The 27,212-nt window shown below is 36.9% G+C and overlaps 1 protein-coding gene across 2 annotated transcripts in view; it reads right to left on the reverse strand.

Moving 5' to 3' along the window:
• PDE7A (phosphodiesterase 7A) overlaps nt 1-27,212 on the reverse strand; it is a 116,063-nt gene that overhangs the window by 11,196 nt on the left and 77,655 nt on the right. For both annotated transcript variants that reach the window (XM_038579400.1, XM_038579401.1), the window contains exons 4-7: nt 17,009-17,160; nt 15,201-15,264; nt 5,789-5,884; nt 3,675-3,775 (exon numbers count right to left, since the gene is read on the reverse strand). In XM_038579400.1, coding sequence (XP_038435328.1) covers nt 3,675-3,775; nt 5,789-5,884; nt 15,201-15,264; nt 17,009-17,160 — 413 coding nt within the window. The remainder of the gene's footprint in view (nt 1-3,674; nt 3,776-5,788; nt 5,885-15,200; nt 15,265-17,008; nt 17,161-27,212) is intronic.

Below are 27,212 nucleotides of genomic sequence, written 5' to 3' on the forward strand. Positions count from 1 at the left end.
GACTTAGACTTAAAAAAATTAATGCATCAACAAATTGGTTACTGGACTTCAAACCATCTCAGGTGGACTTAAGAGTTAACCATTAAAAAGAGAAACATGAGAAGGAATAACTGAATTTCTAAAAGTTCTGTGAAGGGAAAAAGTAAGTTCTAAGTTGAAAACAAATCCACATGAAAAAAATTTTTCATCAGAAAGAAAACTTTATGAGCTTTATAACAAAGACAAAGAAGTCAGTGACATTATTACAATTTCTTAGAGTGAATTAAAAACAAAGGCAAATGTCATTTCCATTCCTGTGACTGTATCTGGTTATGCCAGACAGTAACAAGGAGTCCTGTGAAGAAAGAAACTGCAAACCATTTGACATCTATAAGCCAGACTTCACTTGTACCTGCAAAGTTATCATCAGGACCCTTTTTCAAAAAGAAAACTAGTAATGGTGAGTTTTCCTGTGTTCAATAAAAAACCTCACAGTTTTTATTGTTGCTATTAAGTGCTAGTAGGGTCAACTGGAACACAATTATGATCTATGTAAGTTCAGCTACGAAAACATAAGAAGTGAACACTAAAGTTAGAGCTGATGCAAGTATAGAGAGAAGGAACTTTTCCCTAACTTTCTAGCAATTTGGGGGGCTTTGAATATTTTTTTCACTTAGAGTCCAGGAATTAGCTCTTACACAGAAATCATACATAAAAACTGAAAGCATGCTTCTCACTAAATTCTCTATCTAATAAGCCTTTCTATTTACAATTCCCTCCGTGCCTGCATCTTTGTACAGCTGGTTCCTCCTCAAATTTTCCCTTTTGGTTTCGGGGTTTTCTTTTCTTTTTTTTTTTTTAAGATTTTATTTATTCATGAGAGTCACGGCGGGGGGGGGCGGGGGGGGGAGGAGGGGTGCAGAGGCACAGGCAGAGGGAGAAGCAGGCTCCGTGCAGGGAGCCCAACGTGGGACTCGATCCCCGGTCTCCAGGATCACGCCCTGGGCTGAAGGCGGTGCTGAATCGCTGAGTCGCCCGGACTGCCCGGTTTCGGTGTTTTCTGACCACTCTAACCAAAGCTGTAAATGCTTGCCATACACTGGTCACTTTCCAGCATGTTCCTCTATTTTGGTTTCTCCACATGAGTAATTACAACAACATTCTATTCATTTGTTTAATAACTGCTTCCCCCCACTGGGACCTTTCCTGTCCTGTTTTCCAGTGGATTCCTAGCACCAGAAAAATGTACTCAACTAGTGACACCACTTGAAATTGTGAGGCCACATAAAAGCCGAGGAAATAAAAAAGAAGGCTTTTCTTAGAATGTACTTTTAAAACTGAGTGATTCTGGTTTTTTTTTTGTTTGGTTTTTTTTTTTTTTTTTTTTTTTTTTTTTAAGATTGTATTTACTTATTTGAGAGAGAGAGATCTAGAGAAAACATGAGCAGTGGGAGAGGGAGAAGCAGGCTCCCCACCCAGCAAGGAGCCTGATGCAGCTTGATCCCAGAACCCTGTGATCATGACCTTAGGAGGAGGCAGACTCTCAACCAACTGAGCCACTCAGGCGCCCCAGAATGAATCTGTTTTAAAATGTAAACGACAATAAAGGAGAATGGAATTTTTGCATTTTAGGGCTCAGTGATTTTATCTATCTCCTTCACTGAAGCCTTACCTAAGTGTGGAGTATGTTAACAATGAAAAGTATTTCAAATAAGTATTATTCAGAGCTGCATAGGGCTAAAAGTATTTAAAATAAGAATTATCAGAGCTACATAGGCAAAAAAAAAAAAAAAAAGGTTCAAAAATTAGTATTGCCAGAGCTGCAAAGGTAAGTCTGTTTTTATTCATTTTTATCCACAACTCCCCCATCCTGTGTGTTCTCTGCCCCTCTCACCACTCCCACTGCCTGACATCAACCCTAACTTCCAGGCCCTGGCTTCTGGTTGGGTGTGGCCAGCGGAAGATGGGAGGGGAGAAGCCTTCGCAGATGTGTTCACAGTGTCTCATAGAACATCATTCCATTTACCTGGCTGTATGGTGATTACTTATCAACTTCTCCCAAAAAACTCTCAAATAGAGGCTTTAGACTTAGCCAGAGTTTTTCTAAAGTTCAATAAAAAAATTGGGCTTGGGAGTATATACATTTTATTATGGTATATAAGTGACACCACAATAAATATGCTTTTTTTAAAAAAATCGTGATGTGGGGCACCTGAGTGGCTCAGTCCGTTAAGCATCCAACTCTTGATTTCAGCTCTGGTCATAACCTCAGAGTCAGGGCATCAAGGCCTGAGGCAGGCTCTGCACCTAGTGGGAAGTCTACTTAGGATTCTCTCCCCTCTCCCCTCCCCTCTGCTCCTCCATTATGCACATACATGCACCCTCAATCTCTCTAAAATAAATAAATCTTAAAAAAAAAGTCATGATGTATATACTTTAAAAATTGGGGTATTTTCGGGATCCCTGGGTGGCGCAGCGGTTTGGCGCCTGCCTTTGGCCCAGGGCGCAATCCTGGAGACCCGGGATCGAATCCCACGTCGGGCTCCCGGTGCACGGAGCCTGCTTCTCCCTCTGCCTGTGTCTCTGAGCCTCTCTCTCTCTCTCTCTGTGACTACCATGAATAAATAAATAAAATCTTTAAAAAAAAAAAAAAAATTGGGGTATTTTCATATATTCCACAATCTCTTGAAAAATCAGAACACTGCCAACCACATGGCTATATCACAGTTGGTATCAACTAGCACAAACGGTCAGATCTCAGGGGAGAAGAGTTTAGAAGCAGGGCTAAGAGTAAGCAGATGTATTTTCACAACCCTCAGGGGTAGAAAACGTCCATGGGCAAATGTGGCTTTCTGTTATCATCTACAGAAGATGACTCCTGCATCTGTATCTCCATCAGATTCTCTCCTGTGCTCCAGGATCTTTGATCCAACCCTCTATTCAACTGCTCCATTTGGATATAGCACAAATATGTTTAACTTCATGTATCCAAAATGGAACTCATCATCTCTACCCGCCTTACCCCCAAAACTTGCTCTCTTTTCTACGTCTTTCTTTCACAGAATTCCACCTTCTACTCAGCTGCTCCACAGTCTTCATCCACTCTGCTCCCTAGTTCATCCCCCCCAAATGCATGCAGACACCATAACCTAGATACTCTAACTCAGAAGAAATCTTACAGACCATCCACTCTCCTCTTCCCCAAGGCTACTTGCCTAGCTTGAGCTGCCAGGCTCTTCCATGGTGCATCGAAATGAAACAACTCCTGACGGGAGTCCCTTTTCCTGGTCTTGCCAGATTCATCTTGATACCACACCCAGGACAGCTTTCTAAAGTCTCCTGATTCCCTTTTGCAGTTCCCCATTCATTCACTAAACCAGACTAATGCTGTTCAGCCCTCAGGGAGCTCACCAGGAGCTTAGTGTAAATATCAGTGTCTTAACACAGCACTGGGAGGTTCCTAGGATCTGCACCTTCCCTGGACTTCTCCAGCCTTGCTCCCAACAATCACCCAGTTCTTGAGCTGCTACACTTACACAGATAACCACGATGGGAAGCTTGATCCAGCCAGAACTCACTCTTGTGAAGGAACCCTCTAATTTTAAGTCAAATCACTAACTTAAGGAAAAGCATTTGATAGTAAGTCAAAAGAATTTTCTTAGAATTCTCACCCACTGTAAATGTCAGCACCTTACCTTAGGTTCTTTTAAGTAACAGTGCATGGCCTGAGTAACATCTGCAGCATGGACTGCATTGTGGTAAGGGTTCTGACTGTGGTAATCTTCTTGAATCATAACTGCATCAAAGAAAAAAAAAACCACACATTTCATTGTAGGTGAGAAGCATATACCAATACAAAAATTATGATAATTAGGAGTTTTCCACTTAAAACTTTTATGTGGCTATCAGCTGACTATACAGATTCAGAGAGATGATAATCACCTCAAAACTCACACATATACCAAAGAATCAATACCACTGGACTGCTAACTTGTTTGAAATTTTCAGAAGGTATTCATGTCAAAACAATAAATATTTTCTCTTTTAAAATGTGAATCTATCGGGATCCCTGGGTGGCGCAGTGGTTTGGCGCCTGCCTTTGGCCCGGGGCGCGATCCTGGAGACCCGGGATCGAATCCCACGTCGGGCTCCCAGTGCATGGAGCCTGCTTCTCCCTCTGCCTGTGTCTCTGCCTCTCTGTCTCTCTCTGTGTGACTATCATGAATAAATAAAATCTTTAAAAAAAAAAAAAAAGTTTAAAATGTGAATCTATCATCGTGCCAAACTCCTCTCTCTTAAATATAATTTTAAGTTTCTCAGTTTAATTAACACTATAATCATTCAACAAATACTTATTGTGCCAAGTACTGTTTTAGATTCTAGACATTTGTCAGTGAACAAAAATCTATATGAGGCTAAAATATTACAGTTATTAGGGTATATGAGCATGATCCTACAGGTGCATCATCAGTGAGGGAAGTTTCAGATGGAATTAGTTTTTCAGTAGCAGGGATGGACCTTCTGTTAATCTTACTCTCTGCTTTGTATTGTGCTCTCATGAAAAGTAGACTAGGATTAGGGCAGAGCTATTCCCACTGCCATCCAGCCTGCAGGATGGCCCCAAGAGCATAACACTCTCATCTTCTGGTCACTGAGTAAAGTGAGCCAATTCCAATTCCACAGTGGTAAACTATCACTCATTGGTGAAAAGGAAGGAGCATTGGAATTCTATATTTAATTTAATCCATCCCTTCAAACAGCCTTTTAATTACTCTTGTTAATATCTATTTTTGTATGTGTTTTATAATTTACACAATGTATTAGTATAGGACTACAGGCATACAAAGTATAAATAAGTAATACATGAAAAGTCTCTAAAGGGCCTAAGTAATAAATTTATCTTAGTCTGGTATTTAAGAGGAAAGAAAATACTATCTTCTTCTTTAAAAAAGTAAGAAATAATTCCCATGCTAATTTTTTTAACATTTTTATTTGGTAAAAAACTTCAACTTTTTTCTTAGCAGAGCAGTCCTAAGCAAATATCACCCTGCATGGTTAAACAGATTACAAATCATCTTCAAAGTCTACTGTAAAAAAAATAAAAAATAAATAAAGTCTATTGTAAAGAGATTTCTGGGATCAGAAAAAGAGTACCTCGGTACAATGTACCTGATTTTTTTAAAGTTTGAGCTTTCAAAATTTTTAAAAAGCACAAAACTTGTCATCTTTGTCACAAAGCTGTGGTTAGTGTCAGAGAATGACTGCAAAAGTGTCCCACTTCTTCACTATGCCCTCCACCTGTGCCGGGAACCCACAAAGCTTCCTGGCAGGTAGGTGCTGTTCCTCCCCATCTGATCCGCTTTGGCCAAGAGGATGTTGTGGAAGTAAGAGTGTGCCAGTGCTGAGACCGGGGCCTGGGGCTGTGGGTAGACCAGCTCGCTCCTTGAACAAGCTCAGCTTATTGTAAAATAAATAAATATTCCCTTCTTTTTTTGTTTTTAAAGCAAATTTATTAAGGTGCCAACTCCTCCGTAACCTTTTAATTTAATGGGAGACCATGGAGAGCCACGTGCAGCCCAGCTGAGGTCCCAGGCAAGGCCCACAGAGTAGCTCACCTGTTGTCACCTGCAGGCAAATAAAGGAGCTCAGCCAGACTACAAGCAGCATTGAACAGCTAAATAAATGTGGGTCATTCCAAGGCACTAAGTTTGAAGTAGTTTGTTTTAGAGCAATAGCTAATGGATATAACTGACACAAATTTCAACAGGCTTAAATCTTAATTACTAGTAAATGGATTAGACTCACTTACCTAAAAATCTACGAAGTTTCATCATATCTAAATTGAAGTACTCAATTAATCCGTGAAGACTAAATAAATGAAAGGTTAAACTTACTAGACTATTTCCTAAAATGAAAGAAGAAGAGATATTAATATTAGTAAGAAATACAGGCTAGCATAACCACCAACTGTGCTTCCAATATGGGTTTTGAATGTAAAACATGGAGAGTAAATTTTGGCTAAAATTTACATCCTTTTATTTTACTAGCTATGAACTTTAAATCTCACATCTCTTTTTTCCATTTTAAGGGGGAAAAAGGCTTTGTTTCATTTTTCTACAACCAAGTAAGATAAGCATTTTCAAACAATTTTTTGAAAGACACCAAAATAATTAGAATCAATAGAGAACTTTGAAAATTGTCCCACACTAAGTTTAACGCAACTTCCCAAAGCACCCAGAACATGGCTGCTCTAACTTCCAGCTGGATCTCTCTACCAGGTCACTATAACTGAATGACGATGTCCAAAGTCAACTGCCTTAGCTACACCTTGTTAGCTGGAGGTTGTATTTAATTCTTCAAGGTACAGAGCTAGGAGGAGGGATCAATGACCTCAAAACCAAAACTTTGAACTTGACCACTTGCCTCCCCCACACTTGTAGCAAGCAGTAAATCTAAGAGCTGGAAGGTGGGTGGGTAGTGGTCACAAAACTAAGCAGAGTTCTATCCCATCACTCTAAGTTAACAACACTATATAGCAATCTTAGTATGTTTCTCTAGTGAAATGGTTAATTTACCTCCTCAAATGACTATTTTTAAGCTTTTCAAGCCTTCTCAAACTTTCGACATATTTCCACTCACTCACCCTCTCATTCCCAACAGCCTCATACTTCACTGACAATACACAATCCCTAGAGTTTCCTTTTCTTTCCAAAGCCAATCCCTCGACACTTCCAGAGTTTCTCAGAAACTCTGCTTGGATATACCTAACAACACATCCCACTTCCATCCCATTGAATCAAAATACCTGTCCTCAGTCCCTCTCTGTATTGTTCCAATAAACACTGGCACTTGGAACATGCTCTAGATTTTCTTTCAAACAACAAAGAATACCTTACTCTCTTGGCTCCCTCCAGGGTCACCCTCTCTACTCCCCTTCACAGTTAGCTAAGTTTTCTAAAGGAGCTGCTACATGCACTGTGGCCTATCTCATCCTCAACTTCCACTCCTTTGTCACTGACCACAGAGTCAATACTAGTATAGAAATTAAATTTGGAAAAACTACCATTGTTATGATGGTTAGATTCTCTTCCAAGATGTAACTCTCCGTATCTATACCTTCTATTACGTTTTTCAAAGTTTCATAGATTTCCTCTACAGGACACATATATTGTTTTAATTTTTAAAACTAAGTTTTAAAGAGTTATGAGCTTATAACTTATTGCCAGCATTTAGAAAATAACTGTAACATAACCATGATTTGAGTAGTCTCTAAATAAATTCATGATCTTACAAAAATCTATAAAAACTTAACTATTCCCACATTGCATATTTACAGTAATAACATTTATGAAGAATTAAAAAGGACTATTCAGCTAACCTCATTTCCCACAACTGCCTAAACAACTACCAATAGAAGCCTATGACTGAGGAAAAATATAAATTCATTTAACAATATTTGAATGAGAAACCCTGGAAAAGATGCAGCAGACCCAAAGAGATTCTTTTTTTTAAAAACCCTGACATATCACTTTTAAAAGAAAAAAATTTTTTTCAGATCTTTTATTTTTAAGATATTAAATGTTAAAATGCATTTAAATCCTGATAACACTATTGGTAGAAACAGGAGTTGATGAAGCTTGGAACCATTTGTGAAGAAGTGAGCTATATTTCTGTTGTTATTGCTGTAACAACCAACTTTGCCTTGGATATATACGTAGGTATTTCACAATATATGTTCAAGAAAACAATCCAGTTAAAAAATAGGCAGAGGGGGATCCCTGGGTGGCGCAGCGGTTTAGCGCCTGCCTTTGGCCCAGGGCGCGATCCTGGAGACCTGGGATCGAATCCCACATCGGGCTCCCGGTGCATGGAGCCTGCTTCTCCCTCTATGTCTCTGCCTCTCTCTCTCTCTCTCTCTCTGTGACTATCATAAATAAATAAAAATTTTAAAAAATTGGCAGAGGATACGAAAAGACATTTTTCCAAAGAAGACCTACAGATGGCCAAGAGTTGGATGAAATATGCTCAATATCACTAATCATCAGGGAATGCAAATCAAAACCATGAGTTATTCCCTTACACCTGTCAGGAATAGTTATTATCAAAAAAACAAATAACGAGTGTTGGTGAGGATGTGGAGAAAAGGGAACCTTTGTGCACTGTTGGTGGGAATGTAAATTGGTGCAGTCACTCTGGAGAACAGCAGGACGATGCTCAAAAAATTAAAAGAAAGAAATAACATATTATCCAGTAATCCACTTCTGGGTATTTATTGAAAGAAAAAGAAATTCAAAAAGACACATGCACCCCTATGTTCAGTGCAGCATTATTTACAATAACCAAGTTATGGAAGCAACCTATGTGTCCATAGACAGATGAATGAATAAAGAAGATGCGGTGTATACACACACACACACACACACACACACCAAGGAATATTATTCAGCCATAAAAAAATGAATGAAATCTTGCCATTTGCAACAACATGGATTAATTTAAAGGGAATTATGCTAAGTGAAATATGTCAGACAGAGAAAGACAAATACCATATGATCTAACTTGTATGTGGAATCTTAAACAAAAAACCAAGCTCACAGATACAGAGAACTGGTGGTTGTCAGAGATAAGAGGTAGTAATGCTGACAAAATAAGTGACAGGGGTCAAAAGGTACAAATTTCCAGTTATACAGTAAGTCTGGGGGATGTAATGTACAGCATGGTGTCTATAATTAATAATACAGTATTGCAGGGCACCTGCATGGCTTAGTCGATTAAGTGTCTGATTCCTGATCTCAGCTCAGGTCTTGATCTCAGGGTTATTGAGTTCAAGCTCTGAGTTGGGCTCCATGCTGGGTGTGGAGCCTATTTAAAACAATAAAATAAAAATATCATATTGCATATCTGAAAGTTGCTAAGACAGTACACCTTAAAAGTTCTCATCACAAAAAAACTGTAACTGTGTATCATGATGGATGTTAGATTTTTTTGTAATTGTTTTAAATATATACATATATTAAATCATTACATTGTATACCTAAAGCTAAAATAAGGTTATATGTCAATTACACTTCAATTTAAAAAATGGGCAGGAATTGGTGAAAATGGCAGAGTGGTAGGATCCTAAGCTCACCTCTTGCAATGGACACACCAAAACTGCAAGTACATATAGAGCAACTCTCGGAAAATGATCTGAAAACTAGCAGAATAGCTCTTCTACAGCTAAAGATACAAAGAAAAAGCCACATCATGAAGGGTAGAAGAAGCAGAGATGTGGTTTGGTCAGGATCCACATCCTCATGTTGGTGACCCGTAAGCAGGAAGTTTATCATAAAGTAAAGAGATCCTCCCTGAGAAGTGAAGGGTTCAAGCCCCACATCAGGCACCCACCAGCCTGAGGATCTGCACACCAGGAAGACAACCCTCCATAACACTAGGGTTTGAAAAATCAGCTGGGCTTATATCCAGAAGCTTTGAAAATCAGCAAAGCTTAGTAACTCCAGGAGAAGCCAAGATTCCACTCTGGAAGAGCCTGTACACAAACTCACTTGCACAGAGACAGCAGTTTAAAGAGTGTTTGGGACATAAGGGAAGGAAATTCATTGACTTAATCTTAGGGCTTATGCAATAGGGTCAGGGATCTGTAAGAACTTTATCCAGGAATGGAACTACTAAAAGATGTCATTTTTCTTGCCATCCCCTACCCAGCTGATCTGATGCTGGCAGGCACCAGTTCTGACACCATCTATCTACCTTGCTAGTGCTGTCACCCTGAACAAGTGTTCCCCTGTGGACCTATCCAGCCCAACCTACCCACCCTGGCAGATACCCCTCCAAAGTGGCTCCCATCCTCATGGCAGGCAGCTCAACTGGGACTGGTGCCTGTCCCCTCCAAAGTGGCTACTGTCCTGAGTATCTTCACCTGAACTTCTGGGACAACATCAAGCATATTAACATTCATATTACAGGGGCCCCAGAAGGAGAAAACAGAAAGGAAAGGGGCAGAAAAATTTTATGAAGAAATAATAGATGAAAACTCCCTAACTTGGGGAAGGAACCAGACATCTAGGTCCAGGAAACACAGAGGGTCCTAAACAAGATGAACACAAGGAAGTCAACACTAAGACAAATAACTAAAATGTCAAAAATTAAATCTTAATAGCAGCAAGAGAATAGCAACTAGTTAGGAACAAAGGAAACCCCATAAGACTATCAACTGATTTTTCAGCAGAAATTTTGAAGGCCAAAAGAAAGTGGCATGATACCGAAGGAAAAAACCTATAACCAAGAATACCCTACCCAGCAAGGCTATCATTCAGAATTGAAGGAGAGATAAAGAGCTTCCCAAACAAAAGCAAAAGAAGTTCATCACCACTATACAGGCCTTATAAAGAATATTAAAGGGATTTAAGCAAAAAGAAAAGGTCAAAAATAGAAGAAAATGATGAAGGAAAAAGTCTCACTAGTAAAAGCAAACATATAATAAAGGTAGTGGACCTGCCACTTATAAAGCTTATATTAAAGTTAAAAATAAAAAGTAGTAAAATCAATTATTTCTATAATATTTACTTAGGAAATATATACCAAAAAAAGTTGTAAAATATGACATAGAAAACATAAAATATTGCAGAAAGGTACTCCTGTTAGAATATTTAGAATGTGACTGTTGCTTTAAAATAGACTGCTATATACATAATGGTATTATATATGAATTTCATGGTAATCAGGAAGCAAAAACCTCTAACAGATACACAGAAGATAAAGAGAAAGGAATAAAAACACAACACTAAAGAAAGTAATCAAATCAAAGGGAAGACAGCAACAGAAGAAGAAAACTGAGAACTAGGAAACAACCAGAAAACAAAACAGCAATAAATACACACCCATTAACAATTACTTCAAATGAAAAACAAAACAAAACCCCACAATTACTTCAAATGTAAATGGACCAAATGTTCCAATCAAATAACAAAGGGTAAAAAAAAACAAAAACAAAACAAAGGGTGACTGAATGGATAAAAAATCAAGACCCATCTAAACGTAGCCTACAAGAGGCTTACTTCAGACCTAATGACATATACAGACTGAATGTCAAGGGATGGAAAAAACATTCCTTGAAAATAGAAATGAAAATAAAGTGTGGGTAGCAATACTTATATCAGACACAACAGACTTTAAAAGAAAAACTTTAACAAGTGACAAGAAAGGAATTACATAATGATGAAGGGACTGATCCAACAGGAGGATAAAAAGAAATAGTAAATATCTATGCAATCAACATAGGACCACCTAAATATATAAAGGAAATATTAACAGACATAAAGGTAGAAATTGACAGTAATACAATATTAGTAGGGGACTTTAATACCCCCCACTCCAGTCAGAAAATCAATAAGAAAATAGTGGTCTCAAATGACACATTAGACCAGACGGACTTACATTCCATCTAAAAACAGCAGAATACACATTCTTTTGAAGTGAATACAGAACACTGTATTCTCCATCACATATTAGGCCACAAAACAATAAATTTAAGAACACAAAGCAACAAGCATCTTTTTAAAATCAAAACAGTATGAAGATTACAAGAAAAAAAAACTGGAAAAAAATAAACACATTAACTAACAGCCAAGGGGTCAATGAAAAAAATTAAAGAGGAATTCACACACCTTGAGTCAAATGAAAACAAAAATATAATGTTTCAAAATATAAGAGACAGCAAAAGCATTTTGAAAAAGGAAGTTTATAATGATAAAGCCTCCCAAAAGCACTAAGAAAAATATCAAAGAAATAATCTAAACTTACACTTAAAGGAATGAGAAAAGGAAAAAACAAAGCCCAAAACTAGAAGGAAGGAAATAATAAAGATCAGAGTGGAAATAAATGAAACAGAACTTAAAAAATAATTTAAAAGATCAATAAAACTGAGAGCTGATTCTTTGAAAAGATAAATAAAGTTGATAAACCTTTAGTCAGGCTTATCAGGAAAAAGAAGAGACAAGATTCAAGTAAATACTATCAGAAATGAAAGGGGAGAAGATACCAGAGACACCACAGCAATATAGATTTTAACGACTAATGAAACAAGCATTTGCCAACAAATTGGGACAACCTAGAAGAAATGGATAAATTCCTAGACACATATAATCCTCTAAGACTGAATCACAAAGAAATTGGAAATCTCAACAGTCCAATTATTAGCAATGAAACCAAACCAACTGGTAATCAAAAAACCTCCAACTAACAAAAGTTCAGGACCAGAAGGCTTCACAGGTGAATTCTACCAAACATTTAGAGAAGAGTATCTATCCTTCTCAAACTATTTCAAAAAATTAAAGAGGAAGAAATATTTCTATGTGAGGCCAGCATCACCCTGACACCAAAATCAGACAGTACAAAAAAGAAAACTACAGTCTAATATTCTTGATGAACAAAGGTGCAGAAATACTCAACCAAATGTTATCAAACCAAATTCAACAACATTTAAAGGCTCATACACTACAATCAAGTGGGTTTTATTCCATAATGTAAGGATGGTTCAACATCTGCAAATGAATCACATGATACATCACATTAATAAAATAAAGGATAAAAGTGCTATAATCATCTCAATACATGCAGGGAAACCTTTAGACAAAATTTAATATCCACTTATGATAAAAACTCTCAACAAAGCAGGTACAGAGTGTACCTCAATATAAAAAAGGGCCAAATACAACAAACCCACAAGTAACGTACTCAATGGTGGAAGCTAAAAGCTTTCCCTCTAAGATCAGGAACAAAACAAGGATGCCCACTCTTGACACTTGTATTCAACACTGTACTGAAAGTACATACCATAGCAATAAGACAAGAAAAAGAAATAAAGGCACCTAGACTGTGAAAGAATAAGGCCATGACACAGGCCTGGCAAGAAGGGTCCCTCACATCACATGCCAGGTAGATTTCAGGGGTGACAAACCATATCTTGCTATTTCACATATAACCTCTCATTCCTATAAAAAGAATGTCAAATATATCCTACCAGATGGTAAGTAATTTCTTTCTTGTAGTGGGCAAGCTGGGGACCATTTGTCTTAAGAGGAATCACTGAGTTTTGCCTTTACCCTGCCCTCCCCACAAGGTCATCTGGTGAACTGCCCAGAGTAAGAAATACAGAAAGCACCAGGTCAATAAACAAGACAGGAAACCTATATACTTGGCATCCAGAATTCATTTCAGGCTAAGCAGTTTTAAAAAGAAAGCACTTCTAATTAAATTATGAAAATTAAAAAAAATTTTATTCTGCCCATTTGCTTCTCAATAGTATCTCCTCATGGATAGAATTTTTGTGATTTGGGGTAGCTGTATTTAACTGGATATGTGTATCACCATCCGTAAAATCACAGGTGGGTAGCTAACTCCTTACAACCCTAAGAAGAAACCATTTGGCCAACTCCAAAAAAGTAATGAGGTGATTAAAGTGAAAGCAAAGTGCTAAATTAACTACTGTAACTAGTGGCTATTCTGCCTATCCCACACACTGTCAATCTCACTGCACTTTCATCACCAAGACCCCTGACTAGCAGGATATGTACTTTTTAAAAATAAAATTTAGAGAACCAATTATTTTGATGAGTGACAAGTGTCCCAGTAAACTAATAATAGGCTATGTATTACAGTTTATATAAGGCTAAACTTTGAACTTGCTAAGGGTGGCACTGTTTTATTTACATTTATCTGGAGACAACAAGTGAAGTAATATTCATATTAAGTTAGAAAAAAAGGAATTTCCCAGATCTAGAAGAAGAGTCACCTGATATGTTATTATCTAAATTTTTTAAAAAGGGAAGACTGAAGGGAAGGACAACTGTGTAAATGATACTAGAGAATTTTCTGTGTGGACATGCTAAGGTGGGGGCAGGGAGAGGAAAAGAACAGTCACCAAAGGGCAAAGGAGAGGTGGAAGAGAAATAGAAAAGGAAAAAAACAAAAAACAAAAAAAGGCAGGGAAGTAGGAGAGAGGTAAACTGATAAGACAGAGTTCACAGTCTTTAAAATTTTGCCTAGAATCAGTCAATTTATTTTCTGTCAACAGTGTACAGACAAAAATAGAAGTTGAAAAAAAAATAGAAGTTGATTACAAAGCTATTTTCACCTTACATGGCCACACGGCTTATAGGGAATAATGTAGTGATACTAAAGAGCTAGATCCACATTGATTCTCAAGATGAATAAAGTTGTATCTGCTTGTCCATTTTCCGTATTTGGCTTCCTTATGAAATGAGCTTCATTCCAAAGTAAAATAAGAAAGAAAAAAACAAAAACAAAAACAAAAAAACCACCAGTGATTTCAATGTACATAGCAGTGAACTACATAGTTACTCCATTCTAAACACTCTGAGGCAACTTCTTCTCAGTGTACTTTCAACCTGCTTCACTTATTAAAAAGAATTTAGACAAGGACAAAGTCTACTTGAACTACATGTACCATTTTTTATTTTATGCCAAAATTTTTACCCTAAATAAGAATTATTCCCAAAGGGAATCTTTTTTCTGTTCCCAAAGAGAATAAGGAAACATGATCCCTACCCCTGAAACAAAACAAAACACTGGAGAGGATAAACAGATTAGAATCACCTGGTATTTTCAAACCTATCATATTCTGTAGATTCTGATAAGACTCTTAAAGAAGCTACAGGCTCATCCCCATCCAACCATGAAGAAACAGTGTCAGGGGGAACCATTGTTGCTGGTCAGAGGATGTCCTCTCTCTCAAGTGTTCAGAGAAAGAAAAGCCTGAGAACCACAAAGTTAGAAGAAAGGATAGCTCTCAAAATGTCATTAATCTACCACATATCTGTGGCTGTCAAAGCTGGAATATAGTATCAGAAGATGTCACTGTAAATAGCCACAATCCAAAAGAAACCAAAACAGAAAGAGAAAGAACACAATGAGGTAACAATTTCACTTCATGTTATCCATAATAGGAGCCATCTTTGTGGCCAAGTGATAATGACTAGTGTAACTTTTGATTACTGCTGAGAGTTAAGAAAAAATAAAATTATGAGAGTGATTCTCTGGGTTGATAGATTAGTCACTAACAAAGGGACAAAATGATGTTCTGCTGTCAGCAGAAGGCTCATAACCCAAGGAAATAAAAGTAAGAACCTACCAGTGGCTGTACCATCAATGCAGCAATCTAGAGTACACAGTAATTTGAGTAAGTTAAATCCTTCACTTACCATTTGTTAGTCTATCAAATAGAAAGATATCAAAATTCCAATTTCCAACTTTTTCCAGCATACACTGAAATGAAAACCAAACATTCCTACTGTAATTTAATTTCAGTAACAGTCTGTCTTTTGTAGATAATCCATAGAGAAGTTAGTGAAAATGGAAAGTGATTTAAGAAATGCTAAGTATCATTCTCTTTTTAATCATGACCTTTCCAACTTGCTCCAAAAAAGTGCCCAAAATGCAATTTCCATTTGGAAAATCAAATAACATTTGTTTTTCCAATTAATGAATATACAGGTAAGGTTAATGTTTCTTTCAACTTATTACTATGCTACTATGAACTTTTCAAGAATTTTTAATAATAATTTAACACCACGGAAGTGTGGTTTGTACCCGACATGGTCTAGAGTCTAGATTTTAAAAATTCGGTAAAAATAAGTTATAATAGCTGAGTACTTCCTATGCTTGTTCACTTTTACTATTCATAACAACACTGTGAAGTAGGCATTGTTTTCAATCCTCATTTACAGATGGGGAAACAGGCTAAAAGTGACTAACCAGAGCAGCTAGAAAATAATAGAGCTGGGATCTACAACCAGGTGGTTTGATTATAGAACCCAGGCACCTGACATCAATGCTACACTACGCTTAAATTACTTGTTATTCATGGTCTTAAAAAAAAACACTCCCAACTTACAGGCACTTATTTTTATTATTTAAATAAGCTTATAATATAATTAATAGCACTTATTACACTTATTTTTAAGTTAATGTATATTTCGGTTGAGCAAATAAATCCCACAACAACCTCAAAACAAAATTGACTATATTTTTAAGCCATATATTTGTAACCTGAAACTTCTGTGGAAGGGTCACTGTTGTACACATTCATCAATAAATTGACATAAATAATACTAATATATTACTAGTAGAGTTTATTTTTGATAGTGTTAACGACCAAACATATATAGATCAATAATCTCATTTTAAAAGGCAGAACATGTAAACTTTTTAAAATTTAAAGAAAGCATGAACACTTCTGTTAATTTCTTTCATCAAACAGGGAAGCAATTTTTTTTTCACTTTAATGTAATTGTAAAGAAGGCCTCAGCCCTCTGTACACACACTTAACAAAATCTGGCCTGTAAATATTAAGTCAAAAAATAATTTCAAAAGTATTGGAAACATAAGATTATTAAAAGCCTTCATTTGGTCAAAAAAAAAAAAAAAGCTCATCTGAGCTCCATCTTCATTAAGACATTTCTTTTAAACTATATAAATAGAAAATAATGCTCACAATCACTGGGTTTAATTAGAAAATATACAAATAAATCATCAAAGCATCTCAGTGATACAAGGGACTATGAAAAATCATTTGAATGAAAGTCATGCGACCTAACACCCTGTGCTCGCTGTACCCTCTAACCAGTGGATGAGCTCAAACAAGTCTCTGATGCTCTTCAGGCCATAGATTCCTTACCTATTGAATAAAGAAATTAGACCAGAAGAGCCTTAAGATTCTTCCCAGGGTTAAGGTTCTGTGTGATCTTATAATGTTCTACTGATTCACTTGTTACTTAATGTTATAATAAATAAAAACATTTTCACCATTTTAGTTACTTCAGAAATCTTCCCTACTCTGTAATACCTGCTTATAAATTGAACAAATGACCTAAAGGAAAAAGCTGAAAAATGGGCTTAACTGATTTTTGCATACAAAGAAAGGTTCTAATAAATCAATACTATGTGGGGGGGGAAAAGGCTTCATTAAACATATCAAAAACTAATATTTTCTTGAAAAAGTAATACACACCTTGGCTTGTCCATTATAATCATCATCTAAAATGTTTAGAGAATTTGAAACGGTAGTACCACGAAAAAAGCGTGAAGATCTAAGATAACGCTGGAAACTTAGTAACCTTCTGATATTCCTTGCAGACACAGAAACTTCAATTTCAGATTGAGCTGAAATAAAAGAAGTAAAAGGTGAGTTCAGCAAGTCAAAATTGTGCATACACTATCGTTGTAATACCCCTTTCTCTAGTTATATAAATCATTATACCACATTTCTAGGAGATAAGAAATACTTCATTTGTATTTTCAATTAAAGAATTAGGAATGAAGGGGTAAATGGTCAATTTTGACAGCACTACTGTTGGTGGGAATGTGAACTGGGTACAGCCACTCTGGAAAACTGTGTGGAGGTTCCTCAAAGAGTTAAAAATAGAGCTAGCCTACGACCCAGCAATTGCACTGCTGGGGATTTACCCCAAAGATACAGATGCAGTTGAAGACCAACATACTTGCACCCAATGTTTATAGCAGCAATGTCCATAATAGCCAAACTGTGGAAGGAGCCTCGGTGTCCATCTAAAGATGAATGGATAAAGAAGATGTGGTCTATGTATACAATGGAATATTACACTCAGCCATTAGAAACGACAAATACCCATCATTTGCTTTGATGTGGATGGAACTGGAGGGGATTATGCTGAGTGAAGTAAGTCAATCAGAGTAGGACAAACATTATATGGTTTCATTTATTCAGGGAATATAAAAAATAGTGAAAGGGAATAAAGGGGAAAGGAGAGAAAATGAGTGGGAAATACCAGAGAGGGAGACAGAACATGAGAAACTCCTAACTCTGGGAAACGAACAAGGGGTGGTAGAAGGGGAGGTGGGCAGGGGGATGGGGTGACCTGGTGATGAGCACTGAGGGGGGCACTTGACGGGATGAGCACTGGGTGTCATGCTTTATGTTGGCAAATCGAACTCCAATAAAAAATATACAAAAAAATTTTGACAGCACTTAGAAAGCTAATGAGAAGTATGGCTGGATTAATCTTTTTTTCTTTAAACTCTGAAGAATTATCACCTCTCATTCTATTGCTTGAATATCTGTATACATATTATGAAGCAGAAAGACAACCTATTTTCAAACCACCCTTCTTAATGAAGAGCTGGGTCCCAAGTTTAATCCTAATGAGGTATTATTTCAAATATTTAGGTAATTTTACTTAGAGGAAAAAGAGATGGACCAGAGAATTAAGTAATTTCTATTCTATAAGAGTTCTAAAGGGTAGGGACAAAATCCTATAAGATGAAAAGCTCTAGAAAGGAGCAAGTCTAACGTCCATTTTTCCCTCTAGTTTTAGAACAAACCAGTTTCCTTAAGTACCAGATGAAGTATCAGACCTGGGTTAAAAGCCATCCCCCAGGGAACACATGTTGTCTTTAAACTCTAGAATCAAACTAAATTCAGTGAAATACAATATAAAGCACATGAAAATGGAGACTAAGGATCAATAACTCATCACCCCATCTTAACTTCCATTAACTTAAAATCACCATGTAGAATAGCAGTTAATCAAATATATTCTCCCTTGTGCATCCCATCACTAACTCCTCTATTGACCTATAGTACTCTGGTTTTCTGATCTATAAAATAATGGCAATAATATCTAATTCAAAGGGTGCTGGATTAAATGAGATAATGTATACATGAGTTGGATACATAACAGGTTTTAAGTAAATGGTTGCAATGTAGATGATGATAAAACTGATGTTGATGCCACTGCTTGGAAGTTTGCTTCTAGGTAATTATCCTAAGTTCCCAATATATTAGTGTTGCTTTAAGTAAAAGTATTCACTGGTTTCTCATCATCTCAAAATGAACTCCATGTCCTTAGTCTGGAAGGAAAGGCTTCATGTTCCAGGTTCTAGCTCTCTCCAGATTTGACTCAGGTGTCACCTTCCCTGGGAGGCACTACCTGAACATCTGCCTACACCCTCCCCATGTAGGAGAAATGGGAGGTACCTCCTCTGGGTTCTCAAAGCTCCCTGTGCAGATCCCTATCAGACTACTTCTGATACTCGATTATAATGTATTTACCTGTCTCCTTCAATATATGATGACATCCAATGTAGCCAAGAGCTACCTTTTTCCCCATCTCTTTATTCCAAAGCCTAATAACAGTAGATATGTGAAAAATATACTGAATAAGTGTATCCTACTTTTGAAATATCTGATGAGTTTTCAGATTCCCATATACTCACATAAATCAGAAATAAATGAATAAGGGACACTGTTATGTACATTTTTCATAACGTACTCACTTTTCATTCTAGTCAATCTAAAATAGAAAGTATCGGGGGCGCTCAGTGGTTAAGCGTCTGCCTTTGGCTCAAGTCCTGATTCCGGGGTCCTGGGATTGAGTCCCACATTGGGCTCCCCAGAGGGAGCCTGCTTCTCCCTCTGCCTGTGTCTCTCATGAATAAATAAATAAAACCTTTAAAAAATAAAATAGAAAGTATCTAGAACAATTGTGGACTTAAATTTTTGATCTCTAACTTACATTAAAAGGATTGGAATCAAAATAGTAAGTAATATCAAGTGATAATTGAACTAGAATTAGTAAGTTTAAGGAAATGAGGGAAGATTAAATTCTGTGAAAACAATGTTCCCAATTGCTTTGCAAAAAGTACCTCACTTAGTCCCCAAGAATCTCAAAAGATAAATATTATCCTTCACTTTACATATGAAAATACTGAATCTATAAGAGATTAAAGAACTTGCCCATGGTTACAGAGCCAATATAGGATGCAAGGGGATTTTAAAACATAGAACTGTTTACAAAGCCTGTGTCCATACTATTACTCCTAAGTTTTATTCCATCTCTACAGTATTGTTTATTAATTGTAAAAGTTTTGTGTATAAAATTATTCAAAATTGTCTTTATTTAGATGGAAGCATACAGAAAAAGAAACAGAGGGAAAAGCTAATGTACAAGAACTTATGTCTAATATGATCCTTCTAGTCCTATTCTTTCTTAGAAACAAGTGAATCTGGAAGGGACAGAGTTGAATGGACAAATACATAGGGAGCAGATGAGATCTAATTAAATACTAGCACCACCATCTCTGTTTTTATAAGGCACCTTACAGTTTTACGAAAGAGCATTCATGTCAACTATCCCGTTCTGTAATCAGAATGATATGAAGATGACAAGATTATCACCCCCATTTTACAAATATAATCTTAGACACCAAAGTAGAAATGAAATACAATTAATCTGTGAGAGCCAAAGCATTTAAAAAATTCTAGAAAATGTTGCAGAATACATATATTCTATTCATTATGGAAAAATAATCTAAAAGAGTTCAAGGTCATGAGCATGACTTCATGAGCATTCCCTTCAATTTATCTTAAATCACACACAAAAGGCCATAGTTTTATCACTGGCAATTAATTACATTGCACCACTATGTGCATGTGTGTGCATGCACGTACACACTAATGATAGTAGCATCACTGCTTTCAAATTATAAATCTAAATACATGCACCCTGGAAATAAATGTGAGAATCTCTTTGGGAGGATAGCTGCAGAAGGACCAAAAAATAAATGAGTCTCATCTGAGGGGAAAACCCCACTAACACAATGCACTATGCTAAGTCCTCCTATCAACATGGCAGGATTCACACTGTCAACGGTTAAGACATCTGGCAGTCTGGGAGCCGGAGGCCTATTCACAAGATCACAGCTGTATCCTCCTGCTTTACTCCTAATTTCTGACAAGTCACAACCTCGTGATGTCTCATTTTTCTTAATTAAAACAAAACAAAAAACATAATTCATGTCTTCCTGTTTCACAGAGTTCTGAAATTGGTACACATTATCCAGAGTTCTGGTTTGATCATATGAAGCTGAGAATGAGTATTACATACTGACTCAAGGGGAAATGCTCACTCATGGGGGCCCAGTGGCATCCAGCAAGACTAACCCCATAAATAAGCTACTCAGAGGATCAGAAAGAGAGCATCATTTAATGATAGAATCAGCCTTAACAAGTACTGATTATTTCACAGACAACTTGAGAAAGGACAGAGAACCTGTCCAGATGAAGCAGCACATCATGCACAGAAAAGTGCTTTCTCTACCTAGAAGGCCTGGGGAAGATTACTCAAGAATATTACATTGTGGAAAGCCTGGAAATTCCATAAGACCCTGCAGAGACAGTAGCTAAAACTACCCCAAAGCTTTAAGACTTCATATAGGACCAGAATGTGGGAGAGGGAGGAAGAGAATTTGATTTTTCTATTAGACTAGTTACTGAATATGCAATTGTTCACATGTCTCAAAAATGAAAAGGAAGCAAGATGGGACGAGAAGCAGGGAAGGAATTCAAGGAGGAAGGAGGGAAAGAAGGCAAAGGGGACAAAAGAATACAGTGAAAAACCTAACCCCTAGCCAGTCATCCATCCAACTACTTCCCAAGCCCTCCCCTAAAATGATGAGCTTTTTCTTAAAGTTTCCTGTGTATCTTTCCTGAGTTTTTGGTCAAATAAATGAAATCACCATACACCATTTTTCTACTTCTTTCACATAAATGGCAGCATATTCCATTATATGTTCTGCACCTTGCTTTTTAATTTATCTGGGAGCTCCTTCCCTACCAGTACTTAGAGACCTTCCTCATACTTTCATGAGGCTGTCAAATATTCCATAATATGGATGAACCATAATCTTCTGAACCAGTCCTTTACTGAAGAGCACTGCTACAATTTTACAATTTGAAAAGATACCTTCATTTTGTAAATACACTTATGTTCCCGCTTCTTGATTTGTCAGCTTACAACATCGTCCTTTAATCCTTTACCACACATGAGGAATCTACTCTATATCCTACTTTCTCTCTTTTCCTTTCCCGATGTTAGCAGCATACACTTTCTCCTTCATTCCAACCCACACTTTTACCTTTTGTTTGCTTAGGTTCATCCTTTAGCAGTTTCCTCAAGAAGGGCTCATGAAGGCAACGTAGCTCAAAAACAATTTATCTCTATTACCTACCTCAAGGAACAACTAGTCCCTGAGTTCTTCAATTTATGCTTTACAGTGAAGCTATTGCTTCATTTAAATTTTTAAGTGAGTGATAGAAAACTCAGTCACAATTTTCATCAGTTTATAGGCAACTTTTGTGTGTGTGTGTGAGCCACTCTTTAATCATTGTTGAGTTCTACTGTTCTCATCTACTGCTCTGCATAATTCAATGACCTGATGGGCTAGTTTTTTTGGGGGGGTTGTTTGTTTTTTAACAAGTCATTACCGAATGAGCTAAATTCTCCTGGGCTAACCCTCTACACCAATTTTTTTTTTTAAATATTTTAAGGAATCTTACACCCAACATGGAGCTCAAACTAACAACCCCGAGATCAAGGGTCAACTGAGCCAGCCAGGCACCCCTACACCACACTCTTAGTAGGGATAGAAGTGAAGTCTTAGGAGAGGGCAACGGGTCCTCTTCACTTTCCTACCCAAATAGCTCTCTCCTTTTCTGCCAAAGACACAGACTGCTTCTTACAAACATGTTTCTGCTATTTCTATAATTGGGCCCAGGGGGGAGTGCATCTAACCCTGTTCAACCCTGATCACAGACCAGACAAGGCAAGTAAAATATTTAACTTTATACTTCCGAGTAAGCCCCTTAAAAAAAAGTTTATTAAGACTTCTTTTATGGCCTAACATATGGCCTGTTTTGCAAAATGTTCTCTGTGCATTTAAGAACATGTATTTTGCTATTAGGAGTTCTGTATGTATCTAATAGGTCTGACTGGATTATAGTGCTGTTCAGGTCCTTTAATTCCTTACTAATCTGTCTCACTGTTCTACTCATTATTGAAAATGTGTATTAAAGTCCCCATTATTGAACTCCAATTAAAAAAATAAAGTCCCTATTACTGTAAAATTCTCCTACTCTCCCTTCAATTCTGTCAATTTGTGCTTCACATATTTTAGGGTTCTCTGGTTAAATGTATATATGTTTATAATTTATAAATGTATATCTTCCTGTATATTTATCAATGTACAGTGAGTGTCCTTTATCTCTTGTAATCTTTTATTTCAAGTCTACTTTGTGTGATCATAATAAACCCATCTAGCTCTTTTGGTTACTCCTTCATCATGCAATGCAGTATCACTCCCCTCCTTTTATTTTCAACATCTTTATTTCTTTATACCTAAAATTAGTCCCTTCTATACAGCATCTAGATGGACACTGTGGGGTTTTTAAAATTCAAGTCTGCCAATCTCTGCTTTTAAGTAGAAGAATTTAATCTATTTATATTTAAGGTGATTACTGATAAAGAAGGATTTACTTCTGCCATTTTGCTATTATTTTGGGTATGTTTTATATGTTTTTCGTTCCTTAATTATTGCTTTTCACTTAGCTAATTTTTTTGTAGTGTACCATTTTGATTCCCTCTTCTTTCCTTCTTTGTACATTTTTTTAGTTACATAGCAGTCACCTTGGCTTGGATGTTACAATTAACATCTTCAACTATAACAACATAGTTTGCATAATACCAACTTATTGTACAAAGACTACACTCCCATACTCTCCAATTCTTCCCTTGTTATTGTCACAGACTGCATCTTTATATATTGTGTACGTACAAACCAGAGTACAATAATACTGTTTTTATATTTCCTATGTGGTCACCCTTGCCAGTGTTCTTTATTTCTTCTTACAGTTTCAGATTATTCTCTAATGTCCTTTCATTTCATCTTGAAGGACTGCCTCTAGCATTTCTTGTAGAACAGGTCTACTGCAAATGAACTTCCTCAACTTTTGTCTGGAAATGTATTTATCTCCTCTTCATTCATGAAGGACAGTTTTGTCAGATATAGAATTCTTGGTGGATAGCCCCTCCTCCTTCAGGATTCCAAATACATCATCTTACCGGCTTCTAGACTCCCAGGTTTCTATATTGGGAAATCAGTTGTTAATTTTATTGAGGATTCCCTGTTATGACAAATTACTTCACTTTTGCTGCTTTCAAAATTCTGTTTTTGGGTTTCAACAGTTTGACTATATTATGGATCAGTGTGGAACTCTGAGTTTCCTTTTTTTTTTTTTCTTAAGATTTTATTTATTTATTCATGAGAGATACAGAGAGAGAGGCAGAGACACAGGCAGAGGGAGAAGCAGGCTCCATGCAGGGAGCCCGACGTGGGACTTGATCCCAGGTCCCCAGGGTCACGTCCTGGGCTGAAGGCAGGCGCTAAACCGCTGAGCCATCCAGGGATCCCCTGAGTTTATCTTGTTTGGAGGTCACTGAGCTTAGGTGTGTATATTCATGTCTTCATCATATTTGGGAAGTTTTCCACTTTTATGTCTTCAAATACTTTTTTCTGCCCTTTTCTTTCTTCCTCCTCCTGCTGGGACTCCTATGACTCATATACTCATATATTGGTACACATGATGGTCCTCCACCAGTTTATTGGGCTCTGTTCATTTTTCTTCATTCTTTTTTCTTTCTGTCTCTTGGGTCTGAATCATTCCTATGGTCTTATCTTCAAGTCCACTGATCCTTCTGCCTACTCAAATCTGCTGTTGAATCCCTCTATTGAATTTTTCATTTCAGTTATACTTTATAGCCTCAAAATTTGTTTGGTTCCTTTTTGTAATTTTTATCTATTTAGATTCTAGTTTTGTTCATAGAATTTTGTCCCGATTTCCTTTAGTTCTATGTCCATGGTTTGCTTTATGCATTTATAGCACTTGATTTAACAACTTTGACTAGCAATTCCAATATCTGGACTTCCTCAGGGATGGCTACTGTGAAATTCTCTTATTGCATGTATGCACCATACTTTCTGATTTTTTTGTATGTTTTATATATATTTTTTTTGAGAAGTGGATATTCTGACTATTATTACACTGGAGTAACTGGAAATCTAATCTCTCACTCCTCCAGTACAGCTTACTTTTGCTTGTTGTGGGCTGAAGCCATCTGTTTTTACTTTTCCAGACTATTTTCACCTTTGCCTATCTATTTGCTGTTTTGTGTTCCTTGCGTGTGGTCACTGAAGTTCCTAACCCATTATCTCTGCAGTCAGCTAACACAGTGACTCAACACAGATTTCCTTAAATGTGTGGCTCCAAAAGGGGAGATGGGAGGGAAGAAAAGATTCTTTAAATCTTCCAGTAAACACTGTTAAGTGAAATCTCTGCAGCTGAAGGGCTGAAACAAAGGCAAATGTCTGTGCCTATCACTCAGAGATCTGAAAAACCGACTTCAACATGCAACTACAAAGTTTTGGAAAACAATGTCCCCAGTGCCCATCTGGCTTCAGCAAGCCCATCCAAGAACATAGGCCACTGTCTCCATAGGCTAAGGGGCCAAGGGATGGGTAATGGTCACTGGTTTGTGCATGAACTACCAAACAGCAGCCTCTCCCTTCATCAAGTACTCTCAAGGTTGTTGTGAAGTGTCCAATCAGGATCCAGAGTCCTGAAATAGTAGACCCTGGTCTTTTTCTCTAGTTTAGTAGTTATTTTGATAGAGAAGCCTCTCAATCTTCCTACCCTGTCATTCTGAGTGACATATGCCACTTTCTTCTAAAAGATATCTTTTTCTTGGTCCTTTCTGGGAGTAGCTGCCCTAAACTGCCTCTTCTGCTCAACAAAGCTGAAAATGGGGAGAATCTGCATGGGAGGACTTTGCTGTACAGAAACCACCAATGGTAACTGGCACTCCAGATATTTTTCTATGTATTATTTTCTATATGTATGTGTATATATAGTTTTTTAATCCAAGACAATTCATAGTAATTTTCTTCTTACAAATTCATGAACATCTTTCCAAGTCAATAAACACAAGAACATCATTTTTAATAGCTATGTATTATTCTAAAATATGAAATTATCATAATTCCTTAATCCTTTTGCTTTTAGGCTGTTTCCAACTCTTATTTTTCTTAAAATTCTGTAACATTCTTATAACTACATATTTGCACACATCCTAGCTGTGTAGAACAAGCACATAGGAAGTAGAACACGCACATAGGAGCACATTTCAATGGCTTCTAAAACACACTACCAAACTGGAGAATAAGTCTTCTAAAAGAAAATTAGAGAGACTTCCAGAACTCTCCTAGAATAGCTTCCAAAATATGATCTAAGAAAAGGGATCAGTGACTATAAATCAAGGATGAAGCATGATGAGATCATTTTAAGATGGAAATTTTTAGTTTTGTCAGATTTGCTTCCCACCCATTCTTCCCCCTTACACATACATACGTACACAAATGGATTCCCTATAATGATTAGAAGTAAAATTCTTATCCTGAAACAAGAAAAGAACACTACAGAGAAAACAAGGATATCAAATTGAGTAAGTCATTATCATTTAGGGATATATAAAAAAGCTTACATGGGGAACTTTCGAAACAGGAATGAATGACTGTGAGAATTTGATTAGTACCCTTCATTCTGACAATTACTAAAAAGCTCACCCTCTGACCATATTACATAAAATCTGACCCTATTACCAATGCCATCATTAGCTCGTTCTGTACCTTGAGGCACACCACTATTTATTTCACAGCATAATACACAATAGATTAAAATTGCCTTTATTAAAGCCCAGCTTTCACCAGGCTAGGACTATTTATTTTAAGTCCCTGGCTTGCTCTAGTTTACATGGTTACCTACATTCCAATCCAGCTTAGAAAGCCAACAGGGCTCACTGAATTAATCAAGTTACTATTAAAGAGTTGTTAGCTCTGCTGGTTCTCTTCTAAAATACCACATTACCTCACTATGTGACCATGAGCAAACTAATCAGCCTCCAAAAAACTAAATGAGTGTTGTTACTTAAAGATCATGGGAATTACTTCCAGTCATCCATTCTTAAGATTCTCCAAGGAAAAGAAAAAGAGAAAAGAGAAAAGAGAAAAGAGAAAAGAGAAAGGAAGGAAGGAAGGAAGGAAGGAAGGAAGGAAGGAAGGAAGGAAGGAAGGAAGGAAGGAAATAAATAAATGAATGAATGATAGCAGGCAAATTTAGAAGCAATGTTTTCCCCTAATATTAGAAAGTAAAGAAATACAAGCAACAGGCTAAGGAACAAAAGGGCTGGGAGGATCACATATGTTGAGCTAATAAGTATCCCCTGACAGTCCCAGACTCTCTATCATCCAAGTTGCATGGCAAAGAATGTTACTGTTCCTTAGTTATT

The sequence above is a fragment of the Canis lupus genome, chromosome 29, assembly GCF_011100685.1.
Source record: "Canis lupus familiaris isolate Mischka breed German Shepherd chromosome 29, alternate assembly UU_Cfam_GSD_1.0, whole genome shotgun sequence".
NCBI lineage: Eukaryota > Metazoa > Chordata > Mammalia > Carnivora > Canidae > Canis > Canis lupus.